Consider the following 13,868-nt stretch of genomic DNA (forward strand, 5'->3'; position numbering starts at 1 on the left):
AATCTTAAAGAAATTCTCACATCTAAGGTGGCATTGCATGCTGATGATACTACCATTTATTCTTGTCTTGATAAGAAGCCAGCACTCTCTGATTATTTGGAAGGGGCATTTGAGCTTAAAAAGTTTCTCACTTCCCCTACAGCATGGGGCTCCCAGTGGCTGGTGAACTTTAACTCAGATAAAACTCAATTTTTTTCACCTAATTGTTATCGCAATAATCTAGATCTTTATCGCAATAATCTAGATGTACAGTAATGTTTGTAGAATGTACAAACATCAGTTCTTTGGAACCTTCTTTCATTTTGTTTTCCTGATTCATATAATTTGCAATCTTTTAAATTGTCTGTCAATCGTTATCTTGCTCTATAAACTTTATCTTTTCTCATCCAGTAACTTCCAACTCTAATAGTGGTTGCTTACAGCCTTATTGGAAGTAAAGATGTTGAAAAAGAAAATTATTACTAGTTTTACTTATCTTTATAGTATACATCATTTAAAAAAAAAAGATTGAATGAAAAGATTGCTGCCCCAAAATAAAACGCCAGTTGATGCAGTAGCACTCCTTTGCAGCAGCAGGCTATAAGATAGTTGATTTATATACTGAAGCCCTCAGCAGCAGGCTATTTTAGTGTGACTTCAGAGATGTTATATTAAAAGTCCCAACAGAGATATTATCTTAGCACTCCTTTGCAGATGCAGGCTATAAAGATAGTCTATTTATATATGATTTATAGCAGGGACAAACCCAGACCTGTTTTAGTACCACTGGAGTGGTATGTGTTCCCAAAAATTATTTTATATTTAAATTTTTCTTTTGCTTTTTTATTAAAAATAGAGAAATTTTTTTCCGGTTTTGAATGCAGAAGTATATAAATAATTTTGAGTTTAGCTACTTCATTTTTCTTCAAGGCGATAAAATGAATTAAAAAGCTTTTTTTATGTAATTATGTGATGTAACTTTCCTTTGGTTACTAACTGTCCTGACGACTAAAATGAATTACAACTGACGATAAAATGAATTAAAAAGCTTTTTTTATGTAATTATGTGATGTAACTGTCCTTTGGTTACTAACTGAATATTAGTTTTAAAAAAAATGAAAGTTGTTCTAAAACTAAATTTTAAAAACTTGTTAAGAAATGTATAAAAAGTTTGCTTTATCAAAAGATATTAAAATATCCATTCAGAGTAAAGTTAAATTGAGTTTGTTATCAATTAAGAGCTAATTGCTTTTAATAATAAATGAACAAAAGTAAAAAAATTCCAGTCTTAGTAACTATCATGCAAATTTAATTTTTGAATGAATGAACTCTTGATCTTTAGCTTGCTATATTAGTTATGAGGAGGAAAAAAAAACAGAATGTCAACTTTTTCAGAAAGTTTTGTTCTTTACCATATTCTTTTTGACTTTAAAAATAATAAAAATAACGATTACAATAACTTAATAAAAGTTTTACTAAGATCTAGTTATTTTAAAACTTCAATGTCTTTAATGTTACAAAAATCCATAGTAAATGTAATTTATTTATTAAACCAACTTTTTTTATCATACTTAATAAATATTAAAATATAAGATATTTTTAAAAACATAATATGTTTTTAAATCAAAAAAAATATAACATTTTTAATTACTGTAATTATCTCTTCTTTAATTATTTTTAATTTAAAAGATGCCTTCATATCACTTTAAAAATTTTTACCTCTAGTAAAAGTTAAATGAACAGATTTGCTAATATTTAAATAAAAATTTAAAAAATAAAATAACAGTAAATACGTTGATTAAATGCTTTTGTTCGAACAGTTATTTGAATACGCATAATGTAAAACTATTTAGTTAATTTTACAAATATTACGCAATTTAATATATGTAAATATAATATACAATGTAAATTATGATTATAAAATGTTTGAAGTATTTAAACATTTATATACTAGTTATTTAAAACAATAACTACTAAATTAAATTTACTAAAGTAAATTTAACTTAAGTAAAATAGTTTTCTTATTGTAACTAAGGTAGCATAGTTACATCCACTGGTAAATTCATGTATTAAAAGAAGTGCATTTAAACTTCTTATCAAATAAAACAAAACAAGATGAGCAAAAATGATTTTAAAAAATGATGATTAAAAACCATTATCGCGGCACCAATTTTAACCAGGGATCTCAAGAACATCAACCGCCCACCCACCCCTAATGTTGCCGAAAAAAAGGGGTATCCCCATATATATAGATTAGCAGAAAATCACTTATAAAATTTTTTTCATTTTACACTTTGTTCAGATGATTCTTTATAGATGAAACATTTCATTTACTTTGTTATTTTAAATTAAGCTTACGTTCATAAAGCATCTTCAACAAAATCACAACATTGATCGATGAACTAGCCACTTCTTCATTTAAAAATGTTATAATCTAAAATGTATTGTTAATATCTAAAAAAACTTAATTTAATCTTTTTTATATATAAATGAACTTATTTTGTAATAAAACAATAATTACGGTATTATGAATTAAATATTACGTTTTTATTAAATAGTTATTGTTTTTTTTTATTTTGTATTATTTTATTTTATTTTTTATATATTTTTTTAATTAAACAAAAAGCATTCTACTGTATTTAATTATATTATTATGGCTTTTTTAAATAACAAAAAAAATTTTATTCATTTTCTCAATTATCTTAATGGTTTACATAAAACGCTATTAATGTTATCAATATCTTATAATAATGTTACGTATTGAGATATAATATTATAAATTACTGTTTAGTTACAAATGTATGTTACTTTTACATAACTGGGAAATGTATGTTACTTTTACATAACTGGGAAATGTATGTTACTTTTATATAACTGGGAAATGTATGTTACTTTTACATAACTGGGAAATGTATGTTACTTTTACATAACTGGGAAATGTATGTTACTTTTACATAACTGGGAAATGTATGTTACTTTTACATAACTGGGAAATGTATGTTACTTTTACATAACTGGGAAATGTATGTTACTTTTACATAACTGGGAAATGTATGTTACTTTTACATAACTGGGAAATGTATATTACTTTTACATAACTGGGAAATGTATGTTACTTTTACATAACTGGGAAATGTATGTTACTTTTACATAACTGGGAAATGTATGTTACTTTTACATAACTGGGAAATGTATGTTACTTTTACATAACTGGGAAATGTATGTTACTTTTACATAACTGGGAAATGTATGTTACTTTTACATAACTGGGAAATGTATGTTACTTTTACATAACTGGGAAATGTATGTTACTTTTACATAACTGGGAAATGTATGTTACTTTTACATAACTGGGACAACATTTTTACACAATAAGATGTAACATTTTTATTCAACCATCGCAGAGACTTTCAGTTATGTAAAAATAATGGACATTCAATTTTTCTTAAAATGGTTGAAGTGTTATTTAAAATAGTTTTAACTTCTTTTGTTTTTTAAATATATTTCATTACTCTTACTTTTTTTAAGTTTGCTTTAATGTATATATAATCTATTCTTACTTCAAAACAAACTTGAATCAAAAAATATTATTTTGTCACATCTTGTTATGTAAAAATATCACCTCTCAGAGAGATAATATTTTTACGTAGCAAGGTTACATTAAAACAAAATTAAAAAAGTAAGAGTAATGAAATTTAATAAAAAAACAAAAGAAACTAAAACTATTTTGAGCAACAATACTTTACCCAGTTTAAAAAAAATTGAATGTTGCCATTATATTAAAACAGCCGTTGCGCAGTAGTAGCACACTTGCCTCAGAAACAAAGAGTCCGTGGTTCCAACCCCACCTCTGGACAAGTTTTGCGACATCAGTTAGGATGGAGGAATGAATTTCTAATTAAATGCTCATCTTCGGTGCCCCGTGATAAGACCATAAGAATTTCTTGGGGCACCTAAATAAAATTTTAAAAAAACAACAATAAAAAAACAACAAAAGAGTAATTAAAATTAGACTCTTCCAGTAATAAATATATCTTCCACAAATATTAAACTCTTCCAGTACTATATAATAAAATTCAATAAAAAACAAAAACTTATTGTTTATATTTTTATAAAACAATCTATATATGTGTTACTTCAATTGGTTAAATTTTCAAATAATGAATTAGGCAATTATTAACATTGATAGTCAAAGAAAAAGCTTATTTTTTTTGTACTGCAGAATGCTATCTGTTATCACAATATTTACTACAATGTATACTGCTATCGCAAGGGATTAATAATTATGATTCAACTTTTTAATAAAAATCCTTTACACTAAAGTCCAACAATTGCTCTAGCAAATCAAAAAGATCGTTTTTGTTGCTGTCTAAATTTTTCTTTTGATCTGAAAACTCTTTTTGTTGCAAGAACTTTTTATTTACCATTAATAAATCTAAATTTTTTGTGCTATGTTTGTCTCAGAAAGCAAGTAATTACTGAAACATGACAAAATAATAAATACTTATGATTTGTCGCTGTAAGCAGCACTTATCTGTATTTGAATTACAAACCTTCTCTATTTCTTTGCAGAAAAGTTCCTCCTAAACCCTTAATCTCTAGCTGAGTCAGGTGCAAGTAATTCCATAGATAGTGCATAGCACCCTAAGCAATAAGCTATACAGCTTCCTCAATCCTGCAAGTGGCCTTAACAATGCATACCAAAGTCACTATGTGGGACACCATGGAGAAGTAACATGGCATTGTTAATACTTTGATAATTTACAGCTGTTTATGGATTCAGTATCTCTGGAGGCTACCACAGAGCTTGAGAAACCTTGAACTGTATCTTTAATATAAATTTTTTATTTTTTATTTTAGGATACTTCTAAAAATGTTTCCTAAACTAAAAAATATCTAAAAATTTTGGATATTGAAATTACTATGGACTGGATGTCTATAATAAGGGATTGCTTTTCTTGCAGTTGTTTAACCAACTTTTGGTTAAACAACTACAACAACTTTTTGAAATATTGAAAAACATTTTACTTAATAATAATATGTGGTTGCTTTATATAAAAAATGCAAATATCAAAATACAAGGAAATAAGAAAAAAAGACATGAATCTAATGTTTATATAACACTATTAATAATAGTATTATTTTTTTAATAAAATATCTAAGTTGCTGAAGCAGAAACATCCATCTTTTTTTTCTGTTCAACCTGAGTGTTCAACTTGAGGATGTTACAAACAAGTACTTTGTAGCTCTCTTACAGTTTCTGAACAATTTCTGATTAATTATTAGCACATATATTTCCAAGAAAGTTTTTGATAACATATATGAATGCATTCTTTTTAAGGTCTGACAGTCTTAATGAACTATTCATCTTTGATATGCTGCTGAATTTGCTGATCATCAATGATCATCCAAAAAATGGAAAATGCAAGATAATATACTTGAAACAGACACTAGTAGTTGGTAATGTTTTTACAAATTCCTTTAAGTCTTAGTTTATGTGCAGAGGTAGATATACTATTTACTTCCTGTCAAAAAGTAGCTCATTTTAAATGTTGGGATCTCCAGGGTTTTTTTTGCACTTACCAAACCATAGGAATGCCAAATACCAACTTTTCAAAGTTTTGGTTTGGCCTATAGCCATAAACTCTCAATAAATTGCATGCATACTTTGTTAAAGTTTTACTTTAAAATATGCCAAATATGCTTATTTGACAAATGTAGTGATCCTTTTCCTAAGAACCATGTAACAACCACAAATATACCAAAAAGAGTCAAAATTGTTTATACATTTATCCCTATTCAGAAAAAATTATAAACACTGCATGATATTTTTATAGAGGATGAGTTCTAGTTTTATTTGAGACAAGTTGGACAGAAGTCAGCTAATGCTAGTTGGCAAATGTAAATGTCTGAAAACAATAGAACAATAAAGACATGCCAGATTTGTTAGAAAAACATATTACATATTTTTGTCAAAACACCAGATATTCTTCATTTAGGATATTTGTTGAAAAAGAGGATATTATTATTGGTCAATACTATGTCAGAAATTGCTTAAAACTTTTTATTAAAAAAAATCTGCAAAGGTTGTAGCAGGGATTCAAAATTTATTAACTATCAATTCAAAAAATATTTAAATTGATAACATAATAATACTTTGTTCCAACTTTAAAAATATAACTTTTAAAAACAACAACAACAAAAAACAATGGATAAATAAAATAAATACTTTATATAATTTTTTGAAAACATAGGTATCAAAAAAAAAAATTTTTGGAAAGTAAAAAAAACAGATAAAAATTAACTTAAAACACTTTATAAAATAATAACTTTATAATAATATAATAAATAACTATAATAACCTTGATAAAATAGATTTTTTTGAGCAAAAATATTTAATATTTTATAAAGTATTTTACTCAAAAAAATATATAAAAACTTTTTTACAAATAAAAGCTAAACAAATTATATTTCGGAAATAAAACTAATTTTGCTTTTTTGACACCTTGGATATTTAAAAAGGAATATTTTACTAATAAAATTTCTGCTTATTCATGGCTATAAAAATTGCTTGACATTCCAGATATATCAAAAGCTTACAATATGCCAAGAGCAATGGCCTTAGCCACACCATATCCCTCTAACACACAATAGTAACTTTTCTAAATTTCTGTTAAAGACACAAAAACTTTTTTTTAAATAGTGATTTAACAATAATTAAAAAAAGGCATACCGATCTTGAGAGGTTTTAAAGATAGGAACCAACAATGCCATTTTTGAGCAGAGAGGAATGTAAAATTCAGTTAAACATTTATTAAATAGTTTAGAGAAGAAAGATTTCAAGAAAGATTTAGAGAACATATTTGCAAGACTAGGATAGGATTATTCAAATGATTTGATTACTTAATAGTCACTAATTTACAGATGATGACTATGTATAAATCAAGAATTTTTGTAATTTACCAATTTAAACAATTTTTAAAAAATAGAGTTTATTTAGATAAAAGAAATGAAAAACAAAAGTTTGTGTTAAAAATTTAGTGCATGTAAAAAGTCTAAATTACTTTCAGGAATGGAACATCCCAACCACTAAGCATCGCCATATTGACATGCAAAAAAAGATGCTTACCTTAAATTTATTTTTTATTTATTATATTTAAAATTGTTTACTATGTAATAAATATTTTTTAAGACAAATACATACTCAAAATCAATAAAATAAATTATATTTCTAAACTATATGAAACTATTAAAATAATATATAGAATAATGTGTACCTTTTCAAATTTGATTGAACTAAGTATTTTAGATATAGCTATCTTAGGCTTATTTTCAGAACAAAGATTAACTAATGCCTCTCTTGATGTAGTCATTTTAAGCTATACTCTAAAATAGAACAAAGAACTACTTCATAAAATTATAAAAAATTATGCAGAAATATTTAAAATAAAAATTGATTTTACTTAAAATACTAGTTAAGAATGACAGAATTTTTATGTCATAAATTTATTCAAACTAGCAAACAACAGTGACACAAATATACTTTTCAGAACTATAAAATATAAATACAACAGACACCAATTTAAAATAACATAACTGTTTATTAAAAATAAATTTTTTTATCTTTTCGCGCAATTTTAACGGACTGGCGATTTCCCGACCAGACGAAAATAGATAAACACTAACTTTACTCGACCTAAGTATTTACTTTTAAACTATTTCTGAACGGTCGTCGCAAAGTTTAAGTTTATAAATAGAAATTTCTTCTTGCTGCATTTAAAAACCCTTTAATTTATTTTTTATTAGGCCTTTATATTAATATAAAACCTTTATTAAAAACCTCCTTAAAACGCAATAAAACATTTATGCACATCAGATATATATATATATATATATATATATATATATATATATATATATATATATATATATATATATATATATATATATATATATATCAATCCCTAACTCAAATAGTCTACTTTCCAATTCGCTTTCCTGACAACCCGAATCATCTACCTTCTCTACTCGACTTATGTCTTGTTTCTGATCCTAGTCAGTGCTCAGCTTCTCCACATTCACCCTAAGGTTCTTCTGATCACAGTTTGATCTCTCTAAAATTAATATCTCATTCTTCTTCATCACCTGAATCCCCCTATTATCGAACCTCTTACAACTACAGTAAAGCTGACTGGGATTCTTTCCGTGATTTTCTTCGTGATGGCCCTTGGGTAGAAGTCTTTCGTCTTCCTGTCGACAAATGTGCTTCTTACATAACTTCGTGGATTCAGGCTGGCATGGAATCTTTTATTCCCTCTCGACGATTCCAGGTCAAACCTCACTCTCCTCCATGGTTTTCCTCACACTGTGCTGCTGCAATTGCCAATCGAAACCGTTACTTTCATATTTATCAGCAAAACAATTCTCCAGAAAACAGACGTCTGTTTATTACTGCTAGAAGCAATTGTAAAAAGGTTTTGTCTAACGGCAAAACCCGCTATGAAATACGGTCATGAAATCTCGTATCTCCTCTCAAAAATTAGGTCTCGTGACTTCTGGAGAATCTTTAATAATATCAATAATAAGGGCAATTCTATAATTTCACCTCTCTTGTATGGTTCAGATTTTGTCACCTCACCTAAAGACAAAGCCGAACTGTTTGCTAAAAACTTTTCATCAATATCATCTCTTGATTACACTAGTTGCGTTCTACCTGATATTGCCAACAAACAGGTTGATTTATTGCTTGACACTCATATCACTCCAGCATCTGTATCTAAAGTGATTTCCTGCCTAGACTATTCCACAGCTTGTAGGCTGGACAACATACCTGTTATTGTCTTGCAGAAGTGTTCTCCGGAGCTGTCGTCTATACTCTCAAAACTATTCAACAAGTGCTTATCAGAGTCTTGTTTTCCAGCCTGCTGGAAAGCGGCATCTTCAAAAATTCTGGAGAGCGATCTGATTCGTCTAACTACCGTCCCATAAGTCTTCTTCCTATCTTAAGCAAGGTTTTTAAATCTTTAATTAAAAAACACTTAATTTCTCATCTTGAATCTAATAACTTACTTTCTAACCATCAATGTGGGTTTCGATCTTCTCGTTCTACAGCTGATTTGCTAACAGTAATAACTGACAGATTTTATCGTGCATTAGATGAAGGTGGAGAGGTTAAGGCCATCGCTCTTGACATTTCAAAAGCTTTTGATAAAGTTTGGCATGGTGGTCTTCTCCATAAGCTTTCTTCTTATGGTGTATCCGGTAACATATTTAAGATCATTGAATCCTTCCTTTCCAATCGTAGCATAAAAGTTGTCCTCAATGGACAACACTCTTCTTTTATTCTGTAACTTTAGGGGTTCCTCAAGGTTCTATCCTTGGCCCTATACTCTTTTTAATTTACATTAACGATCTTCCAGATATTCTCACATCTAAGGTGGCATTGTTTGCTGATGATACTACCATTTATTCTTGTCGTGATAAGAAACCAACACCCTCTGAAGGATCTCACTTCTGCTACAGCATGGGGTTCACAGTGGCTAGTGAACTTTAATTCAGATAAAATTCAATTTTTTTCAGCCAACCGTTATCGCAATAATTTAGATCATCCTATATTTATGAACGGTGATGTACTCGATGTGTCACCTACTCTTTACCTTCTAGGATTAACTCTTACTTCCAATCTTTCTTGGAAACCATATATCAAATCCGTTGCAAAATTAGCATCTGCTAAGGTTGCATCTCTTTATCGAGCTCGTCACTTTTTTACTTCGGATTCTATTCTCTATCTCTATAAATCTCATATCCAGCCTTGTATGGAATACTGTTGCCATATCTGGGTCGGATCTTCTAATGATGCCCTTTCTCTTTTAGACAAGGTGCAGAAACGCATTATAAACATAGTTGGACCTGCTCTTGCAGCCAACCTCCAACCATTATCACATCGTCGTAATATTGCTTCTCTTTCTCTTTTCTACAAATACTATAATGGGCACTGCTCTAAAGAGCTAGCGTCTCTTGTGCCATCTACTAAAATTCATTCTCGTGCTGCTCGTCATTCAATTAAGTGTCATCCTTTTTCTGTGACTGTTCCTAAGTGCTCCAAAAACGCTTATTTGTCTAGTTTCTTTCCTCGAACATCAGTTCTGTGGAATTCGCTTCCTTTATCTTGCTTTCCTGATTCATATAATTTGCAATCTTTTAAGTCGTCCGTCAATCGTTATCTTGCTCTACAATCTTCATCTTTTCTCTTTCGTTAACTTCCAACTTTAATTAGTGGCTGCCTGCAGCATTGTTGGTAGCGAAGATGTTTCAAATATATATATATATATATATATATATATATATATATATATATATATATATATATATATATATATATATATATATATATATATATATATATATATGTATATATATATATATATGTATATATATATATATATATATATATATATATATATATATATATATATATATATATATATATATATATATATATATATATATATATATATATATATATATATATATAGGGGAGAGGGAGGCAAGTTGATACGGGGAAATTGATCCAAAGCTAATAAAAGAGCTATTACACTAATTGCGCGAATAAGATTTGGTACGGGAAATAACTTTTTAGTTCCCTAACGTCCCATGTAAAAAGATTTCCGTTCATTTCAAAATTGATCAAGCTAGGAAGCATTTTGTAAATCGAGCAACTTTCGAAAAAAACTGACAACGTGTTTCGTAAGAGATTTTACAACAAAGGTAAGTACATTTAGCTCATCAACCCTTCCATAAGTTTAAGAAAAAATTGCTAAATGATTTTGTATATGTCATTTGTTTGTTCGTTGCTTCTGTTAAAATTTAACTCGAATTTAATGCAACGCGGTCTAGAATGGCACGTTAATACAGACCACTTGGGGAAAATTGATACGCTGTATCATCTTACTCCTTTGGTAAAGCATTTGAATATGGCCGAAAATATTTTTGTTAATGTATTTGCATTAATGCAATTAAATTGTTTGGTGTAGACTAATGTTTTTTTTCTCGCAGAGATAGTAATTTATAGGTAAATAGGCTTAATAAAACATTGTTAAGCCTACGGCCTAATTTTTATTAATACCACTATTTAAAACTTTTGCAATCTAATCTTTTGGATTGCAATCCAACTAAGTTGTTCCATTCTTATATTTCACGTTTCTAAAAAAACGCGCCCAAATTTCAGTTTAAGTTGCCGTACCGCTAGTATCAATGTTTTCATATATTTGTAAACACTTTAAAAGTTCGTAGTGTGATTATTATTGATATTGGTATTAAATATAAATTTAAATTACCAGAGAAAGTAAAAATTTTTAATTTTTTATAATTTCAGATGGTGCGAACATATAAAAGAAAAACTACATTTGGGGCCTCATTGGAAGTCCTTAAACTTGCTGCTGAGGAAGTCATTTTAAAAAAGCAAAGTCTCAGAACTGTCGCCATGGCTTAGATAAAATGACACTCCTTCGTTTCTGCAAAAAAGCCAAGGAAGGAGTTTCCACATCTAGTTATTCCAAACACAAACTATTATTTACTGCTGCAAAAGAGCAAGACTTGTTAATTATCTGCTAGTCGCAGCGAATATGTTTTTTAGTCTTTCGCCAAAAGAAACCAAGTAGAATGACAAGTTTTAACAGGACAAATGTTGATTTATTTTACAACAATTTAGAGAGCCTGTACACTTGTTTCCATTTCGAACCACACAACATTTGGAATGTGGATGAGACTGGACAAACCACAGTTCAGAAACCATCAAAAATAGTAGCTCCAAAAGGCGTCAAACAAGTGGGAGCTGTAACAAGTGCAGAGATAGGGGTAAATTAGTAACCTTGTGCTGTGGAGTCAATGCTTTGGGACACTCATGTCCTCCAATGTTCATATTTTCTAGGGTCAGGTATTATGAACGAATGGTAGATGGAGGTCCCCCCGGCTATGTTTGAGTATGTCATATTTCTGGCTGGATGACAAGGGAGAATTTTTTTCTATTTTTGAAACATTTTGTGAAACATTTTTATTTTTTTTATTTTTTTTTTATTTTTTTATTTTAGGTGCCCCAAGAAGTCCTAACGGTCTTGTCACAGAGCACCGCGGAAATGCATTTAACCAGGAAGTTCACGCCTCCTTCCTTACCATGACGCGAAAATATGTCCAGAGCTCGTTTCGAACCTGGATCTCTTGCTTATAAAGCAAGCGTTCTAACCACTGCGCCACAGCCGCATTGTAAACCAACAGTTGAACAATCTGTCCCGCTGCTGTTGGACAATCATGAATCTCATGTATCTCTTGAATCTATTCAATATGCCAAAGAAAATGGTATTCATATGCTTTCGTTCCCTCCTCATTGTTCGCACAGACTGCAGCCTTTAGATCGTTTAGTGTTTTTTTCACTAAACAGACATTATAATGTGCAGTGCGTTGCATTGTTAAAAAATCGTCATGGGCGGCCAATGCAGCCTCTTTTCATTCCCGCTATATGATGTAATGCATAACAAGCTTTCCACGTCACCTGCTAACATACTGTCAGGCTTCGAATTTACAGAGATTTTTCCTTTCAATCGTTTTCGGATTGACGCTGTCCTGTTTCTGTCCTCGTCTGTTAGTGATAGGCTAGATCCTGCAGTTTCTAGAGGTGTCGATTCTGCTTTGAACGTGGAGGAAATTGCTACTGCTGAAAACAATGGTCATCTTCAAGTAGACGTCACTATGAACTTAGTTCATTTGAATTTCAACCGTCGACAGCTTTTTCAGATTCGTTAGCGATATGTAAGGAAAGTCCAGTAGCTTCCACATCTGCCGTAACTATTTTTTATGCCAATAGTAAAGCTATAGCCTCGCCCTATGTGGTACGGCCACTTCCTAAAGCCTGACCACGCAGCCAGAGTAAACGCGGGAGAAAACAGGGCAAAACACGTATTTTGACCGATACACCAGAAAAACTGGCTATTGACCTGGCAGAACAAAATAAAAAGAAAAAAGGAGATCCAAAGTCTATATCGGTTGCAGCCATATCAAAAAATAAATTTGTAAGGACTTCATTTTCGAATTCAAATAAAAGCATTAATGATACTTTCTGTCTTATGTGTGGCGAGCCCTATACAAATAGTAGATCAAGGGAAACTTGGGTTCAGTGTGTAGACTGTAAATTGTGGGCCCATAAAGAATGTACAGATGATACTCCTGCTTTTATTTGTGAAAATTGTTTAGAGTGATTAAAAAATAATAATCATTTTTTAGTTTGTTTACTTAATCTTTTGTATTTGTTTACTTAATCTTTTGTGTTTGATTACTTAATTAGTTTTTTAAAGCTTCATTTTCAAGTCTTATTAAATGTATCAACTTGCCCCAGCATGGGGCAGGTTGATACACAAATCTTTACCTTACTTTTTGTGCTGTATTTATTTCAGTTGTATTCTAATCAATAAAAGTGTGGTACTAAAATATGCAAGTACTTAGTGTAACATATACAAGTTATTATTTCCACTCTAAATATAATATTTAGCTTTTAATGTCAGAAAATGTAAAAAGTGTATCAACGTGCCCCCTCTCTCCTATATATATATATATATATATATATATATATATATATATATATATATATATATATATATATATATATATATATATATATATATATATATATATATTATATATATATATATATATATACTGTGCTGTGCAAAAGTCATTGTAACAGCGTCGAAAACAAGCTTACAGTGCATTTAAAACGCCATAGGGTCCTGCCATCTGGCGAATACTTCATAACTATTTATTTAAATGGTTGCTTCAGCAGCTGACTTTATTTTTAAACACATTTTGTGTTATTTTATTAATATTTATCCATTTTTATC

General features: G+C 29.4%; 1 protein-coding gene across 3 annotated transcripts in view; it reads right to left on the reverse strand.

Annotated features, from left to right (window-relative positions):
- Positions 1 to 7,370, reverse strand: part of LOC101235941 (Fanconi anemia group I protein) — a 152,188-nt gene extending 144,818 nt beyond the window's left edge. For 2 of the 3 annotated variants that reach the window (XM_065792686.1, XM_065792685.1), the window contains exons 1-2: positions 7,257 to 7,370; positions 2,338 to 2,413 (exon numbers count right to left, since the gene is read on the reverse strand). In XM_065792686.1, coding sequence (XP_065648758.1) covers positions 2,338 to 2,413; positions 7,257 to 7,352 — 172 coding nt within the window. In that variant the 5' untranslated portion in view covers positions 7,353 to 7,370. The remainder of the gene's footprint in view (positions 1 to 2,337; positions 2,414 to 7,256) is intronic. The other variant, XM_065792687.1, reaches the window with a different exon arrangement.
- Between the last annotated feature and the right edge of the window lie 6,498 nt (positions 7,371 to 13,868).

Source organism: Hydra vulgaris, chromosome 03 (assembly GCF_038396675.1).
Source record: "Hydra vulgaris chromosome 03, alternate assembly HydraT2T_AEP".
NCBI lineage: Eukaryota > Metazoa > Cnidaria > Hydrozoa > Anthoathecata > Hydridae > Hydra > Hydra vulgaris.